Raw genomic sequence first — 22,055 nt, 5'->3', positions numbered from 1 at the left:
GTCACAGACTCTCAGCCCAACCCACCTCACAGGGTTGCTGTTGTGAGGCTAAAATGGAGAGGAGGATAATGTAAGCCGCCTTGGGTTCCTTGCAAGAGGAAAAAAGGTGGGATATAAATGAAATAAAGAAAAGAGATTCAGCAACCAGCAGAAGAAAGGCTGATAAAAACAAACAAAAATAGCCAGCTGAACTAAAAGCTAACTGGACCATAAGCGTTTTACAGAGGAGGAATTGGTCCTAGAGTCTAGGATGATCACAGACAAAAGAGAACAGGGCTCTTGTATATTTTAATAATTGTGCAGAAGAAGGGATTTCTCCTGATACAGCTTTTCTCTTTGGGTCATAAACTGCAGCTTCTGTCTTTGCTCCTTCTGCATAATTCTTAAAGGTCAAAAGTGCATCATCTTCCTTTGCAGCTGGTCTTTCTGTCTTTTTGTGTCTTAAAACAAAAAAGTAGTGATGCAACATGCTACCCCACCCCCACCCCCGGTCAGGATGTGACCTGCAGATCCCAACCCACTAACTGAAGACCAGTATTCTGCAGTAAGAGATGTTCTGTGCATGTTTTATTTGAAAACAAAGCCAACTGCATCCAGTGGGGTGTATGGCCAAGTAAGTGTACTGAGGATTGCAACCTAACGTCATCAAGCAAAACGTGTTGGGCTTTGTGTTGTTTTACAAGGACTATTGCTGTTGGATAAAGATACACTTTTCATACGATTTAGAGGCTTTGCCTCTTCTTTTGCTTTCTTATTTGAGAAGCTACCAGTGGTCAAAGTGGGCAGGAATGGGCAATTATACATTGGGGGGCAGGTGGGAGAGACGATAGAATTTCTGAAAAATGTTTCACTCACATTACTTGATTATGGCATCAGTCTAGCATTTCAGGAGTTCTGGCAAAACATGTCTATTTACACATGTTAATAGTAAGTCTTACTTGTCAGCAGACTTAGGGTAACCCTGAGGTTTGTCAATAACCCAAAAACCTTTAGGAAAAAGGGGGTGGGGTATCCAAAACAGCCCTATAAAAACTCAGTGGCATGGAATGTTAATTGAGTGACTGAGTGGAAAAAAACCTGACAACTGAATGGGAGGGAGAATGGAATGGAGTGGCTTGAAATGGAGGAAGAGAGACATAGATATAAAAAGGGTAGTGTAGCCCAACTCCTGGTCTGGATAGGTCATTTCCTAGTTCATGCTGATAAGCTTTTTCTTCCCCCAGGGATAGAAGGGAGAGCTGCCCATAGAAATCAGTAGAAACATGCAAGATTTTAATGTAACTGGGCCTGGGGATCCACCGCACCCCCAAACCCAAAATAGAGGCCCCTTCCCCCCAAAACATTTCAATGGAGATTGAGCATGTTCAGTGGACATAGAACGCTCACAGACTGATGAGAGAAAAAAATAGGAAAACGGGGAGGGGGAATGGAATGGCTGGAACCCTGAACAGAAGTATTCTACACTGCAGCATTTTGTTGCAGGGCCCCACTTGTTTCCACTAATTGTGATCTTACATTCATTGTGTTTGTGAAAATGAATTCAGGTTACTCATATGCCTAAAATAGGCATATAAGCTGGTGATCTACTACTTGTTATCCATTACTAATATGTTTTGCTGTGGTAAATTATTGTAGTGGCCCATTTTGCCATTCATATATATTAATTTTTGTGAATAATACATCTTTCAAATAGTCCAGACTCTTATTTTTGAAGCATGGTTGTGTCCTTTCTGTTGCCAAATTATTTGCAAAATCTTAAAATAAAAACATCTCCCCTTCAGCCAGCCTCTAATATTTTTTTCAATATTCCTGTAATAGGATACATCAACGCCTGTTGCCATGATTTCAAAACGGAAATTGACCAAAACTGGTGCCTGCAGGGAAAATCTGATAGAAGAATTACCAAGTATGTCAACAAAAAATCTTTTCTGTCATCTGGAATTCCTTTGGTCAAGCACACCAGGCAGAGAACGTATCATTGTTTTTAGTAATGCCTGGTGCAACAACAAGGGCAAGCAGAGAGTTGCTCTCTGTGTGTTTCCTCAGCACTAAAATACCTTTTTAATCCATAGTTATGAGCATTGAATACATGAAACTAGCTGTGGGTTCACAGAGAAAATTTCCATAGAAGTAATGTCTCTACGTTATAAATTTCAGATATTGTCCCTCAAGTGTGGTAATCCTTTTTTGAGGGGGTCAATTACTTACATCCATAAGTGGAGGGAGGGGGCTGAATTTATCGTCCTGTATTTTATGCAGAGTCCATACATGTGCTTAGTGCTTATCATGGTGAATGTTCCATCTTCTGACAAGTGCCAGTTCTCCTGAGCTTGGGGCTGGGGATCATCCCTGCTGTTGTATTGTGCTACAGAAGTTCAATGCGACAAGGAAAAGGCCCACCTCTCCTTTCAGGCTTGGAACTGGAAAGGGAGTAGGGTTTGGCCCAGTATTCACACTGTACCTCAGAGGGCCTCAGAAATGCATTGTGACTGTGGCAACAATCACCTCTCCCCCTCCCAAACTCCATACTTGAGGGGAGGGCTGAGGATTGTGTCTCACTGCACTTCTAAAGTATTTGAAGCTTCTCACATTTCTGCCATGTTTCTGGAGATGACCCATGCTCCCTTCTCCAGCTAGTGGAAGATGGTGGGGGCTCTTCCGTGCTGCGCAGTACTTTGGAGGCACTCTTAGCACCTCAGGAGCACAGTGTGACAGAAATGAGCTCCAGTCCTCCTCCTGAGCTTGGAGCTGATGATTGTTCCTGACCTTGGGTTGGTTCCAAGATGGTCATTCCATCAGTGGGTTGGATACCGTGGGCGGAACAGGACGTTCACATCCTCTCCTCCCTGCTGCAGTCCCCCCACGTGCCCTCCAAATCTATTCTGAAGGATCGGGGGAATTTTGATTGGGTACCATGTTGTATATAGTATTCCACAATTTTAATGTGAAGGTTTCAGGGTACAGTCATATTTGGGAGATCCCAAAATAATTATATAGTTTAGTGTAGTAATGACACAATTTGGCCAAAAAATTAAGCACTTTTGAGCTCCATTGATTTCAGTTTCAGTCTCTTTGGTGTATGGATCATGTCCAATCATTTTAGGATTTGGACTGCAATCCACAAATCACTCATACGCTTTGTGGGTTGCACTTTTTACCCTCCTTCTGTTACAATATTGGCTAGTGACCACTCTCGGAGATTATAGTCCATTGGTTTCATTTCCTCAGGGACCTCAAGTGTTGAGAGAATTTGTTGACATAAAAGTTAATTTTCAGTTTAGTTAATTATATTAAGAATCATCAGTCACACCTATGATATTCATTTTTCTTATGCTAGTAACTTTTCCATCTTAGAAACAAAGAAGTCTCGGGTCTCTAGTAAGAAAAATTCCATTCTCCAAGATGAAGTTGTAGGCAGCAACAGTGTTTTTGGGCAACTCCTAAAGACAGCGGGGATTACATTGAAAGCTGGAGAAAACCAGAATGAAATAGGTATAGATTTTTGTGATATGCTTTCTTAGCAGATGATATATCTAACAGTTATACTAAAAGGAAATTTAAGTGCAAATTAATGTGTTCATATCTCATTAATGCTGGTTGCATCTGTCAGCAATTCTGAAGAAGTGCTCTATTCTTGATTATTTAAGCTTAACTGAAGATTGTGGTATTGTGTGTTCCAACCAGCAAGATTTTGTGTGTGTACGTGTGCTGCTGATGTTTGTGCAAGGAGGGAGAGTATTCTACTGGTGGGCTCCATTCAGCTTAGTGGGTCACAAGTTATGCAGGCCTGCTTTATTCCCTTTCTGATTTTGCTAATGAAAAGTGTAAGCTGTATTTGTAAGTAGTGACAGAGAAGCAGAAAGAACAGATTGCCTAATGGAGAAGTAACTATTTTGCTCCCTTCTGCCTAAGACTGACCATTCATTTATGTTTGTCTAGGATGGAGCGTGTGTGTGTGAGCATGCACAAAGTTTTTAAAAGTTCCATATCCTCTTTTGTCCTTTTATTTCATCCAGAAGGAATGTGAACAGAAGTAACAGATTAAGTTATTTATTGACTGGACATTATATACAGTTTATGCTCTTGACAATTGTAACTGCTGCAGGAGTGTTGTCGGGTCACCACATTTTACTGATAGAGATTTTGTGCCTTTAACAGTTTTAGGACAGAGAGACATTCAACAGGCGCAGCTTTTCTATCACATAGGATTGCCACCTTTTTCTAGCTGGGTTCCTGTGCCTTTAGTAGCTGCATGGCAAACAGAAATTCCGTGGATGAAGTTCTTCTCAACATGTTAATGCAGTAATAGGAAAAGCTTCACTTGCTGATTTTCTGCTACTTGCACAGCTATAAAAGATACAAGACTCCTCCCAGAAATGTATTTATTTACTATCACCTTCTTACATTGCAACTCTACTATCAATGCACCTCTAGGCTGGGGAAAGCTTTGCCAGCTGGATTTCTGCCTGCCATGCAGCAGATAAAAGGGGGGAAGGTGGAACATTCAGAATATTGTGATTTGAGAATGACAATGTTTGGCTCTCTTGATGCTTTTCTATAGCTGTGGATGGAGCAATTTTCCAGAAGAAGTTGAATCAAGCCTTGAAAAAGCACCCCACTTTTCCACAGGTATGATATTTCTGTCTCATGATGTCTCTGCAATTCAATAGGTTTATAGTGATTCTAACCCCCACAGCTAGGAGGAGAACAACAACTCGCACTTCATTGCTCAAATGTACTCTGTAGATGGAAAATGTTAAACTTTCAACTTCAAGTTCACCAGGGCACCCCATTTCCATGTTCAGATGTCTTTTTGAATCCACTTCTCGCATCATTCATTTCAAGTGAGTCCCCTAACATTTTAGATATATGAGCTGCAATCAAAATAGAACGTAAGTGGAAAAGAGAGAGACCCTCAAAATCAATACAGAGTTCTTCCTGCTTAAGATGAACTGCTGGCAGTTTTGGAAGGAATGTGTGGGTTTTACAGGGAAGCGTAACAATTCACGAATTACAGTTCTCATATATCCCCTGTAAAGGTCAAGAAGAACAGGCGTCGTGCAGAAAGTAGGCTTTTGCATGTCAGTGCACCCTAAACAGTGTCAGGGTTATTGCCTGGTCTTCATTCTTTCTGTTTTTTCCTGTTAGATCATTGAGGAGTTAATCAGTGGTTTGGAATCCCACATTGAAAACAGAGATCATTTCAGGAATTGTCTTCTTCCATGCATACCTGTACAAAGTCCGGACACGAGGTCAATTAAAATTTTTCTTTTGTCCCTGCAAACCATCATCAGAATGTTTCATAACTGCATTTACTTTCCATGGCAGTGTAGAAAATAACCACTCCTGTACAGTGCAATCTGCTTCTGAAATTGGAGTTTTCTAAAGTTTAATTTTGGCAGGGGTGGGGAGGGGAATAAACTTAATTCCATTGTGAACAGATGCGCCTGTTAGAGGCCAAGCCCTAAACAAATAAACAAAAGATAGGGACTTGGACTGAAACTGTTTATTTATTTATTACTAGTGAAATGACCTGGCTTTCCACAGGTCAGAGTAGCCCTTAATTTGATATAGTGAAGACTTCAAGCAAATGTACGCAGCTGTCAGAGTTGAACACATTGTGCCCATCCCAGTGAAGCCACATCCACTGGCGCCCCTAGGCATGGCCCCTGCCGCAGTGCACCCCTATAGTCCCCAGAGGGAGGGAGCTGTCTCTTCCAGTCTCCTCTAGGGGGGGACTCCCACAGCAGTGGGGAGGGTTCAGCTATATAACTCTATCCCTGGGACTATTCCTCCGTGGCTTCAAACTGTATTGACTGCAAAGCTATGTGCTGGTTAGGGAAGTCTGCCACCTAGTGACTAAAGGTGGTATTGTGGGCTTCAGACACTGACACATTTAAATTAAATTAACTAATGTGTTTAAAAACCAAATAACTCTGAGATGCACACCCCTAGCGTCCCCTTAGTATGCATGCCAAGTTTCAGGTGTCAAGGTTTCACAGTCTTGGTACTATGGGGCTGACTGACAGACATCCTCTTTTATTGTTATAGATGTATTTGTGGTATTTGTGTCCATTCCTTTACTTAAAGTGTTCATGTCTCTCTCATTGCAGTAATGTCATCCATTCATATTGTGAAAGCCTCATTAAGCTGCTCCTTGGAATTGAGATATTACAGGTAGGATTACTTTACCATGCAGTCCTTCCAACGTTCTCTTGTCAGTCTGGTTTTCACAGATGTGGAAAAGAGGTAGAGCAGAGGTACCCAATTTTCGACAGCTTATAAATTCTGTTATTTTTAATCGCCTTCTACCACCCCTGAGTGCTTTGGATATGCAGAGAACTCGGGTGAGGGATGGGGTTTTGCCTCACTTTGCACTGGGCTTCAGAAAAGAAAAAAGGAGCACAAATCCTTCTTGTTGCTGCTTCTTTTCCAAAGCCCAATATGAAGCGAGAGACTGATCTTTGTGTACCATAATTTAGCATACCGGGGAAGCTTTCCTGAAGTTCTTTGTAGAGGAGAATCCCTCTGTTATGGGGGTGATGGGTTTTGGATCTGTAACATTGTATATGCAATGTGCTACCTCAAGGCAAATAGAATTTTCTCAAAACACTTCTATCTTTTTCTTTTTGGAAGCCCGCTGTAATAAGACTCTTGTTTGAAAAACTCCCTGAATTTTTTCATGAAAGGTTAGTGCTCTGCTACTTTAACTGTAAACATTGACTATTGTGCATTTTTACCTGTTTCTTCTTAATTACTTCTTTAAATCCCCCAAACTGGGTCTCATTGGCATACATGAAGGGGGAAAAAACCTGTCGAGTAGTATAAATACTTTGTCCAAGGTTCTGAGCCTTTATAAATATGGAGGTTTGATGCTCAAGATTCTGCTGTATGTTCTTGTCTGCTGTGCAAGGCACGTCTTAGATGGCATAATAAATAAATGGACCATGGTGAGCTGTTACCTACTTCATGGTTGATGCCAAGACTAGGTTTGTTGCATGGTGTTTCACAGTCTTATTGCACCTCCTAAATTGGCTCATTCATAGTATGACAGAGCATCTTTATTTCCAACAGAAATGGTTAAAGAAATGGTTCTTCAATCAGATTTTGGGGTGCATTTACAGAGGAATGAGCAGAGTGCATGGCTACATCCTGCTTTGGCTTCCTTCAGAGTTTTTGTCATTAATAAAAAAAGAAATATGGCTATGCTTGACCTTTTCCTCCCACTTTTTGTCCTTCTGATCTTTCAGTGTGGGCAGCGATGGACTCAATTTGCCCCGGCTCATTGTCAATCAGTTAAAATGGCTTGACAGGGTAGTTGACAGCAAGGCAAGTACTACCAAGGCAATCAATCAGTAGTTTGTTTCTTCTCAGATATTATTTAATGTTCAGTGAGCACTAGCAATATACTAGGTAGGTGCTAGTTCCTACAGCATATAACTTGTGGTGTGGTACTATTTTCCTTATGGAGAAATCAAGCTATGTTTACAACACGATGTAGTGATGGCCACCAATTTGGAGGGCTTTAAAAGGGGATTGGACAAATGCATAGGGGATATGGCTATCAACGGATACTAGTCATGATGGCTATGTGTTACCTCCAATATTGGAGACAGTATGCTTCTGTATTCCAGTTGCCCGCAAACGTGAGCAGGAGGGTGCTATTGCAATCATGTCCTGCTTTTGGCTTCCCATGGGTATCTGGTTGGCCACTATGCTGAGTGCTGGACTAGATATGCCTTTGGTCTTTTCCAGCATGGCTTGTGCTACTTACTGAGGAGTCAGCAGTACCCTTTTATGTTTGATTTCGCATAGGGGTACAAAAACTATGACCAGCGGGCTGCACGCAGCCTTTCAGACTTTGTCTGGTAGCCCTTCGGCCCCCAGCATCTGCCACCACCAAGAAAGGGGGGGGGGGAGTGGGAAAAGTGCTTTAGGAATAGGCTCTATGGTTCCTACCACAGAAGCCTCATTCCTAGAGTGTCCCTGTAGCATCCTAGGATGCAGTACTTGAAGGCTTCTGCCAAATTCCTAGGTTGTTCTGGGGATCCTTTAGGACTGAGGCTTCTATGGCAGGAACCATAGAGCCCATTCGTAGAGTGTTTTTTCCTGTTGCTGCAAGACCAAGATCTGTTCCAGGTGGGATGTGTGTGGGACCTCGTACGTGCATGTACACACTTGTACAGCCCCTGCCACCCCAACAGACACCCAATGTGGCCTTTGGGGTTGAAAAGGTTGTGCACGCCTGATATAGCATATGATGCTTAATTCTTCCCATCAGTTGAAGTACAATGCACTTGTAATGGTGAATCCATGTAAATTGAGTTATCCTGTTACAGAAAGATTCAGGCTTAGTTGCAGACATCAGTCACACTCATACATGTTTCTGCCAGTGTTCCTGAACATGGCCTCAAGGTACAGCCATGTGGTTCTGCTTCCCCACATCTAGCCTCCCAGGGCTCTGATGAGAAAACTACTGGACATTTTTACTCAATGAAGTAGTTCCTGGCTATCATATACTGCAAGGTCAACATGTCCCCCCTGTTGCATCATTCAATATAGGACCAACAATGAAATGAAGCAAGTTAAAGTTATTGGTGTCTGGTGTATTTACCTGTTTACTGATTGTTTATTACAATTTTTTAAAAAAAAAAACTAAGCGTGTTCTGTCAAACGTGCTTAAAAACCCTATTCAGAATTAAACATGCAAAGATCTCAGTGTCAGCCAGGTGTGCAGGGATGTTGGGGCGGGAGGAGACTTGTATGCATCCATCTCTCCTCCCCAACTGAGTTCTATTCGTGTTGCAGGCAAATGCCTGCATAGGCCTACTATGTGATCCTTATACTATATGATAGCAGTAATTAGTATATTAGAGTTGCTGTATACTTATTAGATGAGGAAGAGGAGACTCATTTGTTTAACCAAGGCTACAGTAGATAAGATGTACTTATGATAAGGTTCAGTAGATAGATGTTACAATCCAGCTTTGGTATGGTTTCACTGATGTACTCAGGCCAAGTCACTCCCTCTCAGGCTCAGTTCCCCATCTGTAAAGTGACACTTTGTGGGGACAAATGAGATAAGGATTTCAAATGTTTCTATGCTAAAATACTATATACAATATATGTATTTCTAATAAATAAGACAGTGGCTTAAGTTCCATTTTATATGCATACGTTATATACAACTCCTGGCTTCTCTGTGAATGCTGTGTTTAAGCTGTCAGTGTTAGGGAAACCTGCTTTTCCTGTCCTCCTGGGTATTCTAATGCTGCTCTCATCTGCAGGATCTTGTATCGACAATCATGCAGATGATTTGTGTTTCTCCTCCACCAATCCAACATGACATTATCATAAGCTTGCCAGAAATCCTGGAAGACTCCCAGCATAGTGAAATTGCCAGAGAGCTTGGGTAAGTCTTATGCTGCTATGTTCTGTCTTTTCCTCTCCGCATAATTTTCTGTTAGCTCATATTGGTGCTCTAGCTGCTCTGGCATAGTGAACAGAGATGAACTATAGTGTGTCCAAAGAAGGGTGATCAGAATGGTGAAGTGTCTGGAAACCAAGTGGCATGGACCACATCAATGATGAGGAACATTTGAAAGAGCTGGGTGCAGGTGGGACATAATAGCTGTCTTCAAGTATATGAAGGGCTGTCATGTAAGGGTGGGCAGAAAGTAAATCTCCAGATGTTTTGGACTTCAACTCCCAGCATTCCTGACCATTGGCCATGCTGGTAGGGACTTCTGGGAGTTGAAGTCCCAGACTCCTGAAGCTCTACCTTCTGCCCTTCCCTAATGTAGAAGGTGGAGCAGACTTGTTCTCTATTACACCAAGGGCAGGACTTGGACCCTGGGTGGAAATCTCAAGAACACAGATTTCCTGCTCAACATTAGGGGAAACTTCCTATGGTAAGAGCTGTTTGTCAGTGGAACTGTTTGCCTCAGGAGGTGAAGGTCTCTCCCTCCGTGGAGGTATTTAAGCAGAGTCTGACAGCCACTTGCCAGGGATGCTGTAGTTGCAAGAATTCAGCAATGAGCAAAGGGTTGAACTATTCTATTTGGTTTTATGCTTTAGGTATATTATATGGTAAGGCTATACTGCTTGTTTCTTTTTAAATCAAGATTTCTCTGTTCAAATTTCAGTCTGTTTTGTCTTGGCATCCTAGAGACTGCATCCACCCTCGTCAGAGACTTCTTTGTTACTCAGTTCATGATTTAAAAGTGCACATGTGGTCTGAGTGTCTAAAGAGCCTTGGGTTCTACAAACTATATTTTCCTCTCTCTAGAGCCAGCGCAATAACTGGTGGTTGCATTTCTGTCCTTGAGGCTGAGTCTGTCAGCTCTTCGCCGCTTGTTTTACAGTAATGGGGCTGATGTGATGCATTGACTGCCTATGCTTGCAGGTTCTGCAGAAAACTGCGTTCCCTGTTTGGTGTGGTGAGGCAACCACAATAGGTTAACTCAGCCTATTGCCCTGGGAAGTCAGGGATCATGTGACAAAAGCTTTGTCACAGTCAGGCTCCTCCTCTCCCGTTTGTTCCCTTCTTTCGCCCAATACATTTGCTCTCTTATTCCTTCACTCTTATTAGCCTCTTTATCCTAGCTTCTGTTGGGTTTTACCTTGTATTTCATCACAGCTATTATTTTGCCTCCTGTTTTGTCTGCTTACCAAAAAAGGAAAGAAAAAATTAAAGCCCGAAATGCATCTTAAATTTCAATGTGCTTTGGAGGAGAAAAAGTTAATTATAGGTGATGTAGCATAGTGGGTAAGAACATGAGGTATACTTTAGTTGCTATAACCTCTGGTTCAAACCTCAGTTCAGCCACACTCAGATGATGTCCTTGTTCAAACCACTACCTCTGCACCTCGACCCCCCTCTCCAACTTTATTTCTTGTAATATGATGATAATAATACCAGATGGCCACAACAGTCAAACAAAGGCTTTATTGAAGAAGTTCAACTGATCCTGATGAATTTGAGCTAATCGTTTTTCTTCCGGGCAACAAGCTAATGTAACTTCAACACAATTTGTATGTTTTCTGTTGTTTGATAATGAAAATTATGTTGCCTTGTGTTGGCAGCCAGGAAACAGAACTAAATTTGTTGCTCAGCTCTGAAGGTTCCCTCTGTTTTTGTTATGGCTTATAGCTAACCAATAACATTATTGCTACTATACTGTACACTTCAACACAAGCTCATAGTAATTTTTCTTTATTGTTTTATTGTATATTTAATAATCTTTCGTAAGCTAGCTGGCTGGATAGATAGAGTTGGGTGTGTATGTATACATACAGTGGCCACGTTCAAACGATCGCGGGGGGGGGGGGGGGGGGAGAAGCCATTATGCATCCTTCTGCAGCGTGGGTTGGCGTGTCGTCTGAGCCTGGCACGGGGGCGGGGTCTTACCCACCCTACAACCCACGACGCGGGGAATAATGCAAATGGCGGTCGCGCACGCATGGGAGCAGGGGAAGCAGCCACAATGGTTTCTTCCCCTGCTGCGATTGTCTGAACCATGTGTATGTTTGTGGTTCTCTCTCTCTCTCTCGCTCATATGCACGCGCAGGCGTGCACACACACCAAGCATGCTGGTGCTTCACAAGGTAGGTCCAAAGTTTAGAAGGTTATGTATCACTAGTGTAGCTTCTGCCTGAAGTGTGCAGTGCTGATGTGCAAATGTTATACATTAATTTCCATTTGGATGCTATAATATTGGAATTGGCTTCTATTCTCCTGAAGAAGAACATCTAGCTTGATATGTGTTGGGATCAACTGTGTTTATTTTATTAAATCTTTCTGCATTGTTTGAATTTTGCTGCTGTCTGTGTTTTGAACTGAGACCTTCCTTGGCAGGGCCCATTTTATAGTGGAATTATAAGGATTAGTGAGATAATCTATGTAAAGTGCTTTGAACACTTGGAGATGTTGCTATTTGTTGTAAATAACAAAAGCTGTTAAGTGGTATTATAGAGCAGTTGTTGACTATAAATTGTTCACTTTGTGCCTATTGCAGCAAAAAAAAAAAGCAATCAGGAAAACTGTTCTCTAACAGTCTGTCAAAGTTTCTTCATGCAAATTGATACTGATTGGACTGTAGTTAATGACTGTAGTTTGGGAGTGTTGCGAGATCTTAATGTAAAGCATATTTGTTTTTCCTGCATTTTAGTTCCTTGTTAAAAGAGAAGACTGAGCTAACTGTTCCAATCCTGGATGCCCTTTCCAGTTTGAATCTTGATCTGGGACTTCTGTCTGAGGTAGGAAGTCCTGTATTAAATGGATGGGCTCACAAACAAGGTCTAAGTGCAGCTTAAAGTCAGATACAAGTGAGACTAAGTACTATTGGCACATAAATATGCATAAGCCGGAGAGGAAGCACAGGAGGGTTAGAAGAAATAATAGGAATTAAGCTTGTCCAGGCTGAAAAGATCACATTCTTGGATCAGCTGAGAACTTTTGCTTAATCATTCCATCTGTACGCTAAACCTGGACAGCAGAGGCACATTGGAAGGTAGTTGTGGTGACTGGCCCATAGCTATTGTGTTCCTTTCCTCTGGAGACTCAGCTGCTCCTGAGCATTTTCTGGAAGGCTTGAGCATCCTCTACAAAGTAGGATTGGTTTTGGTGGCTGTTCTCAGATCTAAAGCAGGAGTGGGCAAAACATGGCCTGCGGGTTGCATGGGGGGGCATTTTTGTGACCCTTGCTGCGCCCCCCCCCACACACACTGTTGAATTGGCTGCCACAGTGGCAACAAAAAACCCAGGAATTTTCTGTTAAAACTAGGTGCACAGGGAAAGTGCACCTTGCTGGGAAGTGGGATCTCACTCTGGAAGCATCCCAGAAGTGTAATTTTGCTTCCCAGCAAAGCGCACACTCCCTGTGTGCCTCGCTTTGAAGGAAGATCACTGCTTTTTTGCTGCTGCTGCATCACCAAATTTTTGGCGGCAGTATTGGTGGCATGGTAGCGGCAATGTCAGCAGAGGGGAGGGGTGTGGCCCTAATGGATTCTGGGGGGAAGTGGTCCCCAGGCCCACGGGAGTTGCCCACCCTTGTTCTAAAGTTTTGGAGATAGATACACACATACACAAGCACAGAAAGAGAGAGCTTTTTTTATTTTTTTAGCTCATGTGAATTTTCCACTACAATCTATCAAGAGCCCTAGGGATGGGGCATGCAAGAAGCATCAATAAATGTAAATAAATCCTATGGTTCTTCTCATTCCTAAAGCTGAACAATTTTTTCCTCTCCACTAGGTACGCCAATCTGTCATGATCACAGTGGCTGCTGTGAAAGTGGAAGATTTGCCTGTAGTAGTTAAATTTATTCTCCGTTCTATCAAGGCCACTGATGCGATAGAGGTAAGACACCTACCCTTAAAGCCTAAGAGACTGACTCATGGGTATGCTTTGGGAATGCAAAAATGGCCATGCTGGGATAAGCACTCAAACATTTGCTTTCTTTCTGCGTATGAGCAAACAGATGGACCAGCATATTTTCAGTTCTGAAACCACTGACATAGTCAAGTTTTCTGGTAGCTTTAAATCCTCTTTCCTCTTACTTAGGCAGATAAGAGTGTCATTCTGGCTAAAGAGGAAATGCCATATGATCGTTAAAGAAGCATGATCTGATTCTGATTTGCATATTCCAGTAGGAAACTGAAGGATGACTGGTAGAGCGGAAAGAGATGATATTTTACTTATTGCAAACAAAAGTTTCAGGCCAAACATTTCTCTTAAAGAGCCCTGGAAAAAACATACTTCTCCCTTTTCCCCCTGGTTCATTTAGTTCTCATTTCCATCAACGGAAATAGGATTAGGAGTGCCTTTTTAAACTATCTAAATTACAAATTTAGGATACAAAAAAATATCCTATTGCCAGTCTGAAAAAGAGTTAAGCTTGTATGTAGAAAATTTTATTAGTTATAAAATAACTAAAATGTCTGTGTTGTAGTAGTCCTTATAGGCTTTTTCTTTCACTTCTACCTCTTCACACTTTTTTTCCTCCATAATCACCATCTTGAAATACATGATCGCACGTGTGTGTGTGTGTGTGTGTGAGAGAGAGAGAGAGAGAGAGTGAGTGATTGCTGCAGAAACATATGCACTGCTGTTCTGCAGGTTATTTCTGACCTTCGTAAGAAGCTGGACCTGGACACGTGTGTTTCACTACCACGGATTCAGGCTTCTCAAAGCAAGCTCAGAAGTCAGCCTCAGACAAGGTTTGTATGTAATACCTGTATCAACTGACATTCAGCCCCATCCTAAGACTTGCTGTGCCAATACATGAGCACTTAGCCAACAGCTAGAGGAACACATTATGAAGAAACTTAATACTGCATCAGCCACTGTTGTTGTTTTTCTATCTTTGGGTCACTTTGCTGGCATAGAAGGCACTCCAACATTTCCTCTCCTTTTGATCCTGTGCACTATTTAATTCTCTCCATTCCAGCCAAACCAGCACCACCATCACAGCTCTGTATTTGCTTATGCTCATCTTCTCTGGTTGCGTTTGTGGCTCCCACTCCCATTAACCTTTCTATCTTATCCTTTGGGAGCATATGACAGTATATCCGTCACAGGGCCATCTTCCTCTTAAGGGCCATAAGAGCTTGAGCCTTGTGAATTTGGGGGCTGGTGTACACGTTACAGCCACCACTGAGTGTGTGGAGGGGGTCCCATATAGCAGATGTGTAGAAGAGAGGCTTTCCACATGGCTTCTCACCATCATGTGGAGGGTCTTCCCAACACTAGCAGCTGCAGCTGTCTGATGGACATATGACAGCTCTTCACATAATGGGGATGATTGACACAATGCGGGAACATACGGCCTAGGTGTGCAATTGGACAATCCAGATATGTTCCCATACATGCCTAGTGCAGCTGTTCTATCTCCTCCAGTTATTCTTTCCATGCTTCTTTGCATTTCCTCTGCCTTGGGTGATACTAGTGCCTCTGCAACTGTCATCTCTGCCTTCATTTTAGTAGGTCCCCAGTTCATCTTTCCCTTCTAATGTTGCTGTACTTTATCCCTTCCAGTGCATTCCTTTGTGGGTGGTAATTTAGCCATTGAAGTTCATTTTGAATCAACTGCTGTCTACTGTAACCATTTTCGTTACTGTTGTTAAGATGTTGGAGGAGCTCTTCCCTCTTGTGCTTCTTTTCAGTCTGTCTGCAAGCCAAATTAGCATTAACCAGGACTGTGTCAAGCTCCTTTTTGAAGTTATAAAGTCAGCTATTAAATTCCAGAAGACCATTTTAGAAGGCTGGATTAAGGTCAGACTGTGTTTTCCCTGTGTATCTCCTTTTTGCCATGTTATCCTTTTACATGCAGTTTTGTAAAACCATCTTGTACTTTAGACTTTATCCAAATATCCTGTCAGAATCTTGTGATAAAATTGTATGTGAAAGACAGAATATGTAGGGAATGGTTTTGTGGCTGAAAGTAGAGTTAACATGTGCGTGGGAAAAATTCCTAGTTAGAAAAAGCGATGGTGTGGGCACAACAGGGTAGAAAAAACTAGACAGAGCCATATGCACCAAAGAACATGCAGAGTGAAGATGAACAGGAACATGCATTAGTAGCCTAATGCCCTGCTGCTAAAACATCTGTCAGGCACACGCTACTGGGGAGGGACAGCCTTGAACCAGGTAACCATGGAACAGTGCTCCTGCTCAATATCATCCCTAGATAGTGTAATATCCTCACTGTGCTGTGAAGCCTTTCTGGGCTCCTTTTCTCAATACAGTATCTTAGGCTGCCATCCTGTGCCCATTTACATGGGAGTAAGCCCCACTGAACTCAGTGGGACTCACCTCTGAGTAGACATGCAGAGGATTGCTTTGTCAAGGAGGCTTCTTTATCTGTCTCCTCATCTGATGCCTGAGTTTCAACCTGGCTGCAGCTTATTTATTTATGATTTATTTATGATATTTTAAATCCACCCAGGAACAAAAGTTCTCTGGATGGGTTACAAACAGACTGAAGTGCAATATGAGCAGTTAAAAATATAAAATACAATGCAAAAATTTAAAAGAATAAAATACAATTCGAACAATAAACAGCACAGAAATAACAGCTTCGGGAAAATAACTCCTGAAACCCTGGAATGCAGAATGACTGAGAGCAGATGCCTTTACAGCCCTAAATAGCCAAAAGAAGATTGCAGCAATCTTGTTATAAAAAGTAATAACAATATACCCGGGGCAGGGAGGACAGGAGATGTTGCTGCTAAAATACTGTGTGAGGCAATCCAGAAAAGATGCTGATATGCTTGAAATGTGGTGAAAGTCTCTTTCCGACAACCTCCCCCCACCCACCCCCACCCCAAGCTCACCTGTTTGGGTGCCTGGCAGAGCATGAATTAGAGTAAGCAGTTCTACTTAATGGGAGTCCACCCTCTGCAAGCCTTTCACACTCATGAAGGATGTGGTGTGTCCTGATAAGGTTCAGAAGCATTCTGCCTCATATAGCAAAGGTGCTCAAATGTGCTTCTCCTCCCTGTCCTCACTCCATATATCCACAAGCACAGCTACTGTTCCAAGGTAGTAGAGTCTGTGGTAGGGGAGTTCTTAAGTTCCAATAAGTGTTCATTAAGAACTATTCCATCTAGGTCAGATTTGTACAGGATTTCATGTCAACCTGGCAATCAGTAGACGTTCTGCTGGAGAGACATGTTGTGCTGTTTGTGTCTTCTGTGTTGGGCAGTTAAGGTACATACTTGCACAGTATTGGCAACTGTTTCTTTTGCATTCCCTCCTTTTCCAGGCTATTGAGAATGTTTCTTCTGCCTCTGACCATAAGGTAATATCCTATGCAGATTCTAAAGTAGCTATTCTCCACTTAGAACCATCTTCTTAGGCATGTAACTGGAAGGGGGTGTTCTTTCATGGCACCCTCTTTGAACACTTCAATGCAACAGTTTGGAATAATGAGGAGTCGCCACATGTGAACTAAGAGGATGTGTTGAAACTGCCCTTTATCTGCCCCACTTTTCTCATAGACCAGAGTTAACCTTGTACCTCGGTCCTTGCAAAAATTCCATCTTTTCACTCAGAATCACTAGAAGTGAGGCAGGAGGGAGACCACAACCTGGTCATCCTTCCCCTAAATCAGGGATGAGGAACCTCTAGTCCATGGGCTAGATGCGGCTCCCGGGGGTTCCTCCTCTTTCACTGGCCCCATGCCCCTTTGCCCCTCGTACTACTGAAATGCATCCCCTGAGACCCCTCCCAAATTGGAATTTGGCCCCGGGCCAAAACAGGTTCCCCACGCCTGCACTGAATCATGGGATCCCTGCCCATATTTTTGGGGTGCCTGTGGTTGCAATGGCTGTTGTATTCCTTCTGCTCTGTGGCCAAGGGTCTAGGATTCTATGTTAGAGACTTGTCAGTCTCTGTTAGGCACTCTCTTCAAAGTATGCACGCTGGTGTAGATGTTTTGCTTTTCATACTTCTTACAATTGCCAAAACAGGAGTTATTTGCAGAAGTAAGTTTTTTCTAAGAAATTTTGCTGTGGAAGACATCCTTAGGCAGCGGTCCCCAACCTTTTTGGGACCAGGGACCGGTCTCATGGAAGACAATTTTTCCACAGACCGGGGGGGATGGGACCGGGCCGCAGTAGCGGTGTGGGAACACCCCCTTACCTTGGGTCCGCGGGGCGGGGGGGCGATCTGTCATGTGTGTCGTCCCCCCCCCCCCCCCCCCGAATCCTTGCCGGCTCCGTTCCACGGCAAGTTGGCAGAGCTGCTGGCGGACTTCCGGCCGCTGAGATGCAAATGGCGTCCGCATAGCGGACGCCATTTGTGTCCCTGTTCTTTGCAGTAATAGGCAACGTAAAGATTTATGTAGCCTTATTACTTGAAGAACAGGGACGCAAATGGTGTCCACTATGCGGACGCCATTTGCGTCCCAGCAGCTGGAAGTCCACCAGCGGCCGGAGCTGGCCAGCAGCTCCATGGACTCGCTGCAGAGCGGAACCGGCCAGGGCCGGCAAGGATTCCGGGGGGTGGGAGGGCCAGGTCACCTCCCCCCCACACGGACCCAAGGTAAGGGGGGTTCCCACACCCCTACTGCGGCCCGGTTCCTAACAGGCCACGGACCGGTCCCGGTCCGCAGCCCAGGGGTTGGGGACCCCCGTCCTTAGGGATAGGAAGATAGGCTCTAGGAATGAATTCCTACCCTCACCACTGAAAGCTTTATAGCCTATAGTAACTACTGGCTGTGTACTGTTCATCTTTCGTCTAAATCATGAGCACTAGGAACTTGCTGCTTTAAAGGCAAATTGAAAGAGATGTTTTTCAGAATACTGTGCAAAACACCATGGGTTCTGTCATGTGCTAACCTATTCATTTGAATTTCTTTAGATCCTTTGCTTGCCCTGATCCTCCTTGCTTGGTGTTAACCTTTGCATAATCTGCTTAGTTGTTTTATTTCCAAAAAGGTTCTGGATCTGATAGTGCTGCTAATAATCTATGCCACAAACAACAAGAGCAAGAAGCAAATTGAGAGAGTGCTGAAGAGCAAGATTCGGGCAGGGTATATGCGAGAGCAGTTGCTACGGAATGCATTCCGATACCACTCACTGGTGAGTGCTGGCTCTCCTGAAAAAAATAACGAGGCTTGTATGTGTAACCTGGCCCTAGGATTCAGAACATTGCTGGCTTCCAGAAAGTCATGCTCCCTGAATTTCTGCAATGTGCTTCTTGGAACTAGCAGCAGGAGAGGTGCTCTTAGGCAGATCTCCTAAACATCTGGACAACAACTTTCCCTTAATAGAACTAGACAGCCTTGGCCTCTGTCCCCTTAAACATGGGAAGTTTCTCTAGCCTCATTGCTTTTGTAGTCATTTCCCCATATAATAGACTTAGGGAGCAATCCTATCAAGATCGATGGTCGCCTCCCACCTCAGGGGCGACCACCTATCCAGTGCAGGGCGGGAGGAGTGGTGAGGAGCGGATCTCCTCCTTGCTCCCCCCACCTGGCTTTTGCAGCTAGACAGCTGATTTCAGCTGTCTAGCCGTAGGACCTTGGAGTGTGGGAAGTGGCAGCCAGACGACACATAGGATGTGTTGTACCAGATTTCTGACTGCCCCGCCCTGCCCCCGGGAACACCCCATTTTCGCCGCTCTGGGCTGCTTTTCCGAGTGCGAGGCCTTTCCATGCTGCCTACGAGGCTGCACTGGAGGGGGTGGGGGTCGGTTCTCCAGGAACTGACCTCAGAATGTGGGCTCCAAGGTTGGTTCCCAGAAACTGACCTATCCTGTGGCCATCTAGCCGCTGACTAGAGGCCGTAGGATTGCACCCTTAATTAATTTTGGAAATACAAGTTTGTATATGTCTGCATGTCTGTATGAATTGCTCTAGTATTTTGTTAGCTCATCTATATGTCAAATTGCCTTCTCTAATCAATGCTGATCTTATCTGGGCAGTGAACTGTAGAATACTTGATCATGGAGACAGATGGAAACTTGGCAAGGCAGTTGAGTTATGTATCTGAAGCCCCCTTTTTTAATTCTGTCTCATGCAGGTTATGAGAGACATCTTTCCAGCCATCCTGTCACTGGCTGAGAGCTTTGTACACTCGGCAGATCCTAGTGTTGTCTCTTTTGGCAGCTGTCTGTACAAGCAAGCATTCACAGCCTTTGACTCTTATTGCCAACAGGTATAGTGACACACCAGTTCTAGTCTCTGCTTGGTGGGTGAGAGAGGGGGGGGGAGAGGGGGGTGTGGGTACACGCATTCAATACCTCAAAGGTAACAATTCTCTGTGGGCACTGTCTGCTTCTGGTTCTAATGTAGTGGGGGTAGAAGTGGTATGGATTGTTATAATGAATCAAGGGGGGAAAGACCAATTTAAATCAATTTTCCTATTTTGTTGTTGTTCATGCCTTTTCTGAAGAAAAGTATGTTGTATTTATGTGAGCTCATAGATTCGTTTGTATGTAAATAAAGCTTGGTTGCTAGAAGCCTAATCTATAACTTCTAGTCGTGTAGCTAACATGAAGCCTTTTACACTACAGAATTATATCTGCTTGGAGGGCAATTTTGAAATTAATATATTTTAATTTTGTACTCTCTGCTCATGCAAAGGAACTCAGCAAGTACTTGAGGATAATTCCCACAGAAGTACAGAATTAGGTCTGCTGGGCTGTGGGCTAAGTGGCAGGGATTTTCCAGAAACAAGGCTGGTAATTCCTGGCCAAAACAGTGCTTCTCTGGGAGATGGGAAGCAAATATACATATACTGTCTGACAGTCATAAGTATTCATAATTTAATGCTAATAAATGCATGACCTATTTAGTGTACTTACAACACTTGGACCTGGGAAGTTAGATACTTTTCCAAAGTTTTGTTTTTAATCAAAGTTTGAATTCCATTTTAAGAAATAACTGTAAAATTTAACATGTTCATACTACATTCAGATTTCATTTTAAACCAGTTTTTTCAGTTACACTTAATGTATTATTATTATTATTATTATTATTATTATTTACATTTCTAAACCGCCCCATAGCCAAAGCTCTCTGGGTGGTTTACAGAAGTTAAAACATTAAATACAATATATAAAGTTTAAAAACCATTTATATAAAAGCACACAGCCAATATACACAAACAACATATAACTAAAAACAACTTTGAACTGTCAGTCATAACTAAAGACACATCCAGGACTGATTAAAACTCATCATGTGCTGCCAAATGTAAAATAATTTTTTAATTAAAAAAAAGTTAGCAGTTTAAAAATATGTTTTTTTGGACACAATTTTTAATCCACTCTGGACTAAAAACTAATAATTATCCTAAGACAGGAGACCCAGATAGGTTTGCCCCACTGGACTTCACCTGTGTAAATCTGCAGAATGAGAGGTGGGCATCAAGCAGCCTGTGTTGCAGTGATTCGGAGAGAGAGGGAAGAGAAGGTTAGCATATCCTCCCCCAAACCCTGTGTTGTCTGCCACTCTCTTCCGTCAAGATGCCTACTACCCACCTTGAAAAGCATGCCTCTGTTCTGCATTTTGCTCTGGTTTATGCGTGTTTTGCATACCGTTTTGTATTTCTTTACTTACTTACTTAGAGTATTTGTATTTATTCATTCATTCATTCATTCATTCATTTCCTTTCTATACCTCCCAATAGCCAAAGCTTTCTGGGCGGTCCACAAAAATTAAAACCAAGGAGCACACAATAAAACAATATAAAATATATAAAACATTAAAACCAACATACAAATTTTAATTTAACTAAATTAAAATTTGTAGGTTGCCCAGTAACATTGTTCTTTGGATGGCTTACAACAATAAAATGTTAAAATACAATAACAATCAATAAAACAATAAAATACAATATTAACATGTCAATGCAGCAAGTAAAACAATATAAAAATATACGAAGTATCACTAAAAGCTGATCTACAATTCAGTGACTTAAAAATGTACAAACCTAAAAGGCCTGGGAAAAATTTTTAAAAATTACCTGGCACTTAGAAGATATAAGGAAGGCATTAGATGAGCCTCTCTGGGGAGGGCATTCCATAATCAGGACGCCATCACTGAAAAGACCGTTTTGCCAGTAGCACCTACCTATCACACCTTAGTTGTTTAGGGAAACACAAAAAAGTTTCTTGTCATTCTTTAGAAGCCAGCTAATGTGGTGGCAATAGTGAGCATTAACCAATAGCTGAAAAACCAAACAAGCATATAAGGGCTTTCAATGGAGTGTCACCAGCTCCTAGGCTACCAGGCCAGTGCCATTCTCTCCAAAGCTAGAGGCCTCTGTCACAATAGTTATGTTTTTCCTTTCCTGTATCTGTTCCCTGCAGGAGATTGTGGGTGCCTTGGTTACCCATGCATGTGGAGGCAACGATACTGAAGTGGATGTCTCTCTGGATATGTTCATTGACCTGGTGTCTCTTCATACTGCATCAGTTGTTCCATATGCTGTCTTTCTGAAAGTAAGGATGGTCCAAAGCTCAGAGCTTTGACTCTGAGACCAACTCCTTAACGATTAACCTCTCAAAGTCCAACAGTGTCAAAAAAGCATGGAGCATTTTTGTG

At 42.8% G+C, this 22,055-nt stretch overlaps 1 protein-coding gene across 2 annotated transcripts in view; it reads left to right on the top strand.

Annotated features, from left to right (window-relative positions):
* Window positions 1–22,055, top strand: part of FANCD2 (FA complementation group D2) — a 57,220-nt gene that overhangs the window by 652 nt on the left and 34,513 nt on the right. For both annotated transcript variants that reach the window (XM_084839535.1, XM_084839536.1), the window contains exons 2-17: window positions 1,819–1,906; window positions 3,355–3,492; window positions 4,562–4,629; window positions 5,149–5,252; window positions 6,114–6,177; window positions 6,637–6,689; window positions 7,251–7,329; window positions 9,288–9,412; window positions 12,171–12,258; window positions 13,256–13,360; window positions 14,120–14,220; window positions 15,166–15,274; window positions 16,767–16,802; window positions 18,442–18,585; window positions 19,528–19,662; window positions 21,821–21,952. In XM_084839535.1, coding sequence (XP_084695661.1) covers window positions 1,840–1,906; window positions 3,355–3,492; window positions 4,562–4,629; window positions 5,149–5,252; window positions 6,114–6,177; window positions 6,637–6,689; window positions 7,251–7,329; window positions 9,288–9,412; window positions 12,171–12,258; window positions 13,256–13,360; window positions 14,120–14,220; window positions 15,166–15,274; window positions 16,767–16,802; window positions 18,442–18,585; window positions 19,528–19,662; window positions 21,821–21,952 — 1,548 coding nt within the window. In that variant the 5' untranslated portion in view covers window positions 1,819–1,839. The remainder of the gene's footprint in view (window positions 1–1,818; window positions 1,907–3,354; window positions 3,493–4,561; window positions 4,630–5,148; window positions 5,253–6,113; window positions 6,178–6,636; window positions 6,690–7,250; window positions 7,330–9,287; window positions 9,413–12,170; window positions 12,259–13,255; window positions 13,361–14,119; window positions 14,221–15,165; window positions 15,275–16,766; window positions 16,803–18,441; window positions 18,586–19,527; window positions 19,663–21,820; window positions 21,953–22,055) is intronic.

The sequence above is a fragment of the Heloderma suspectum genome, chromosome 2, assembly GCF_057233095.1.
Source record: "Heloderma suspectum isolate Gila_16-S chromosome 2, 16-S_ref, whole genome shotgun sequence".
NCBI lineage: Eukaryota > Metazoa > Chordata > Lepidosauria > Squamata > Helodermatidae > Heloderma > Heloderma suspectum.
The sequence above is the reverse complement of the archived record's forward strand: the minus strand, read 5'-3'. Positions and strand labels throughout refer to the sequence as shown.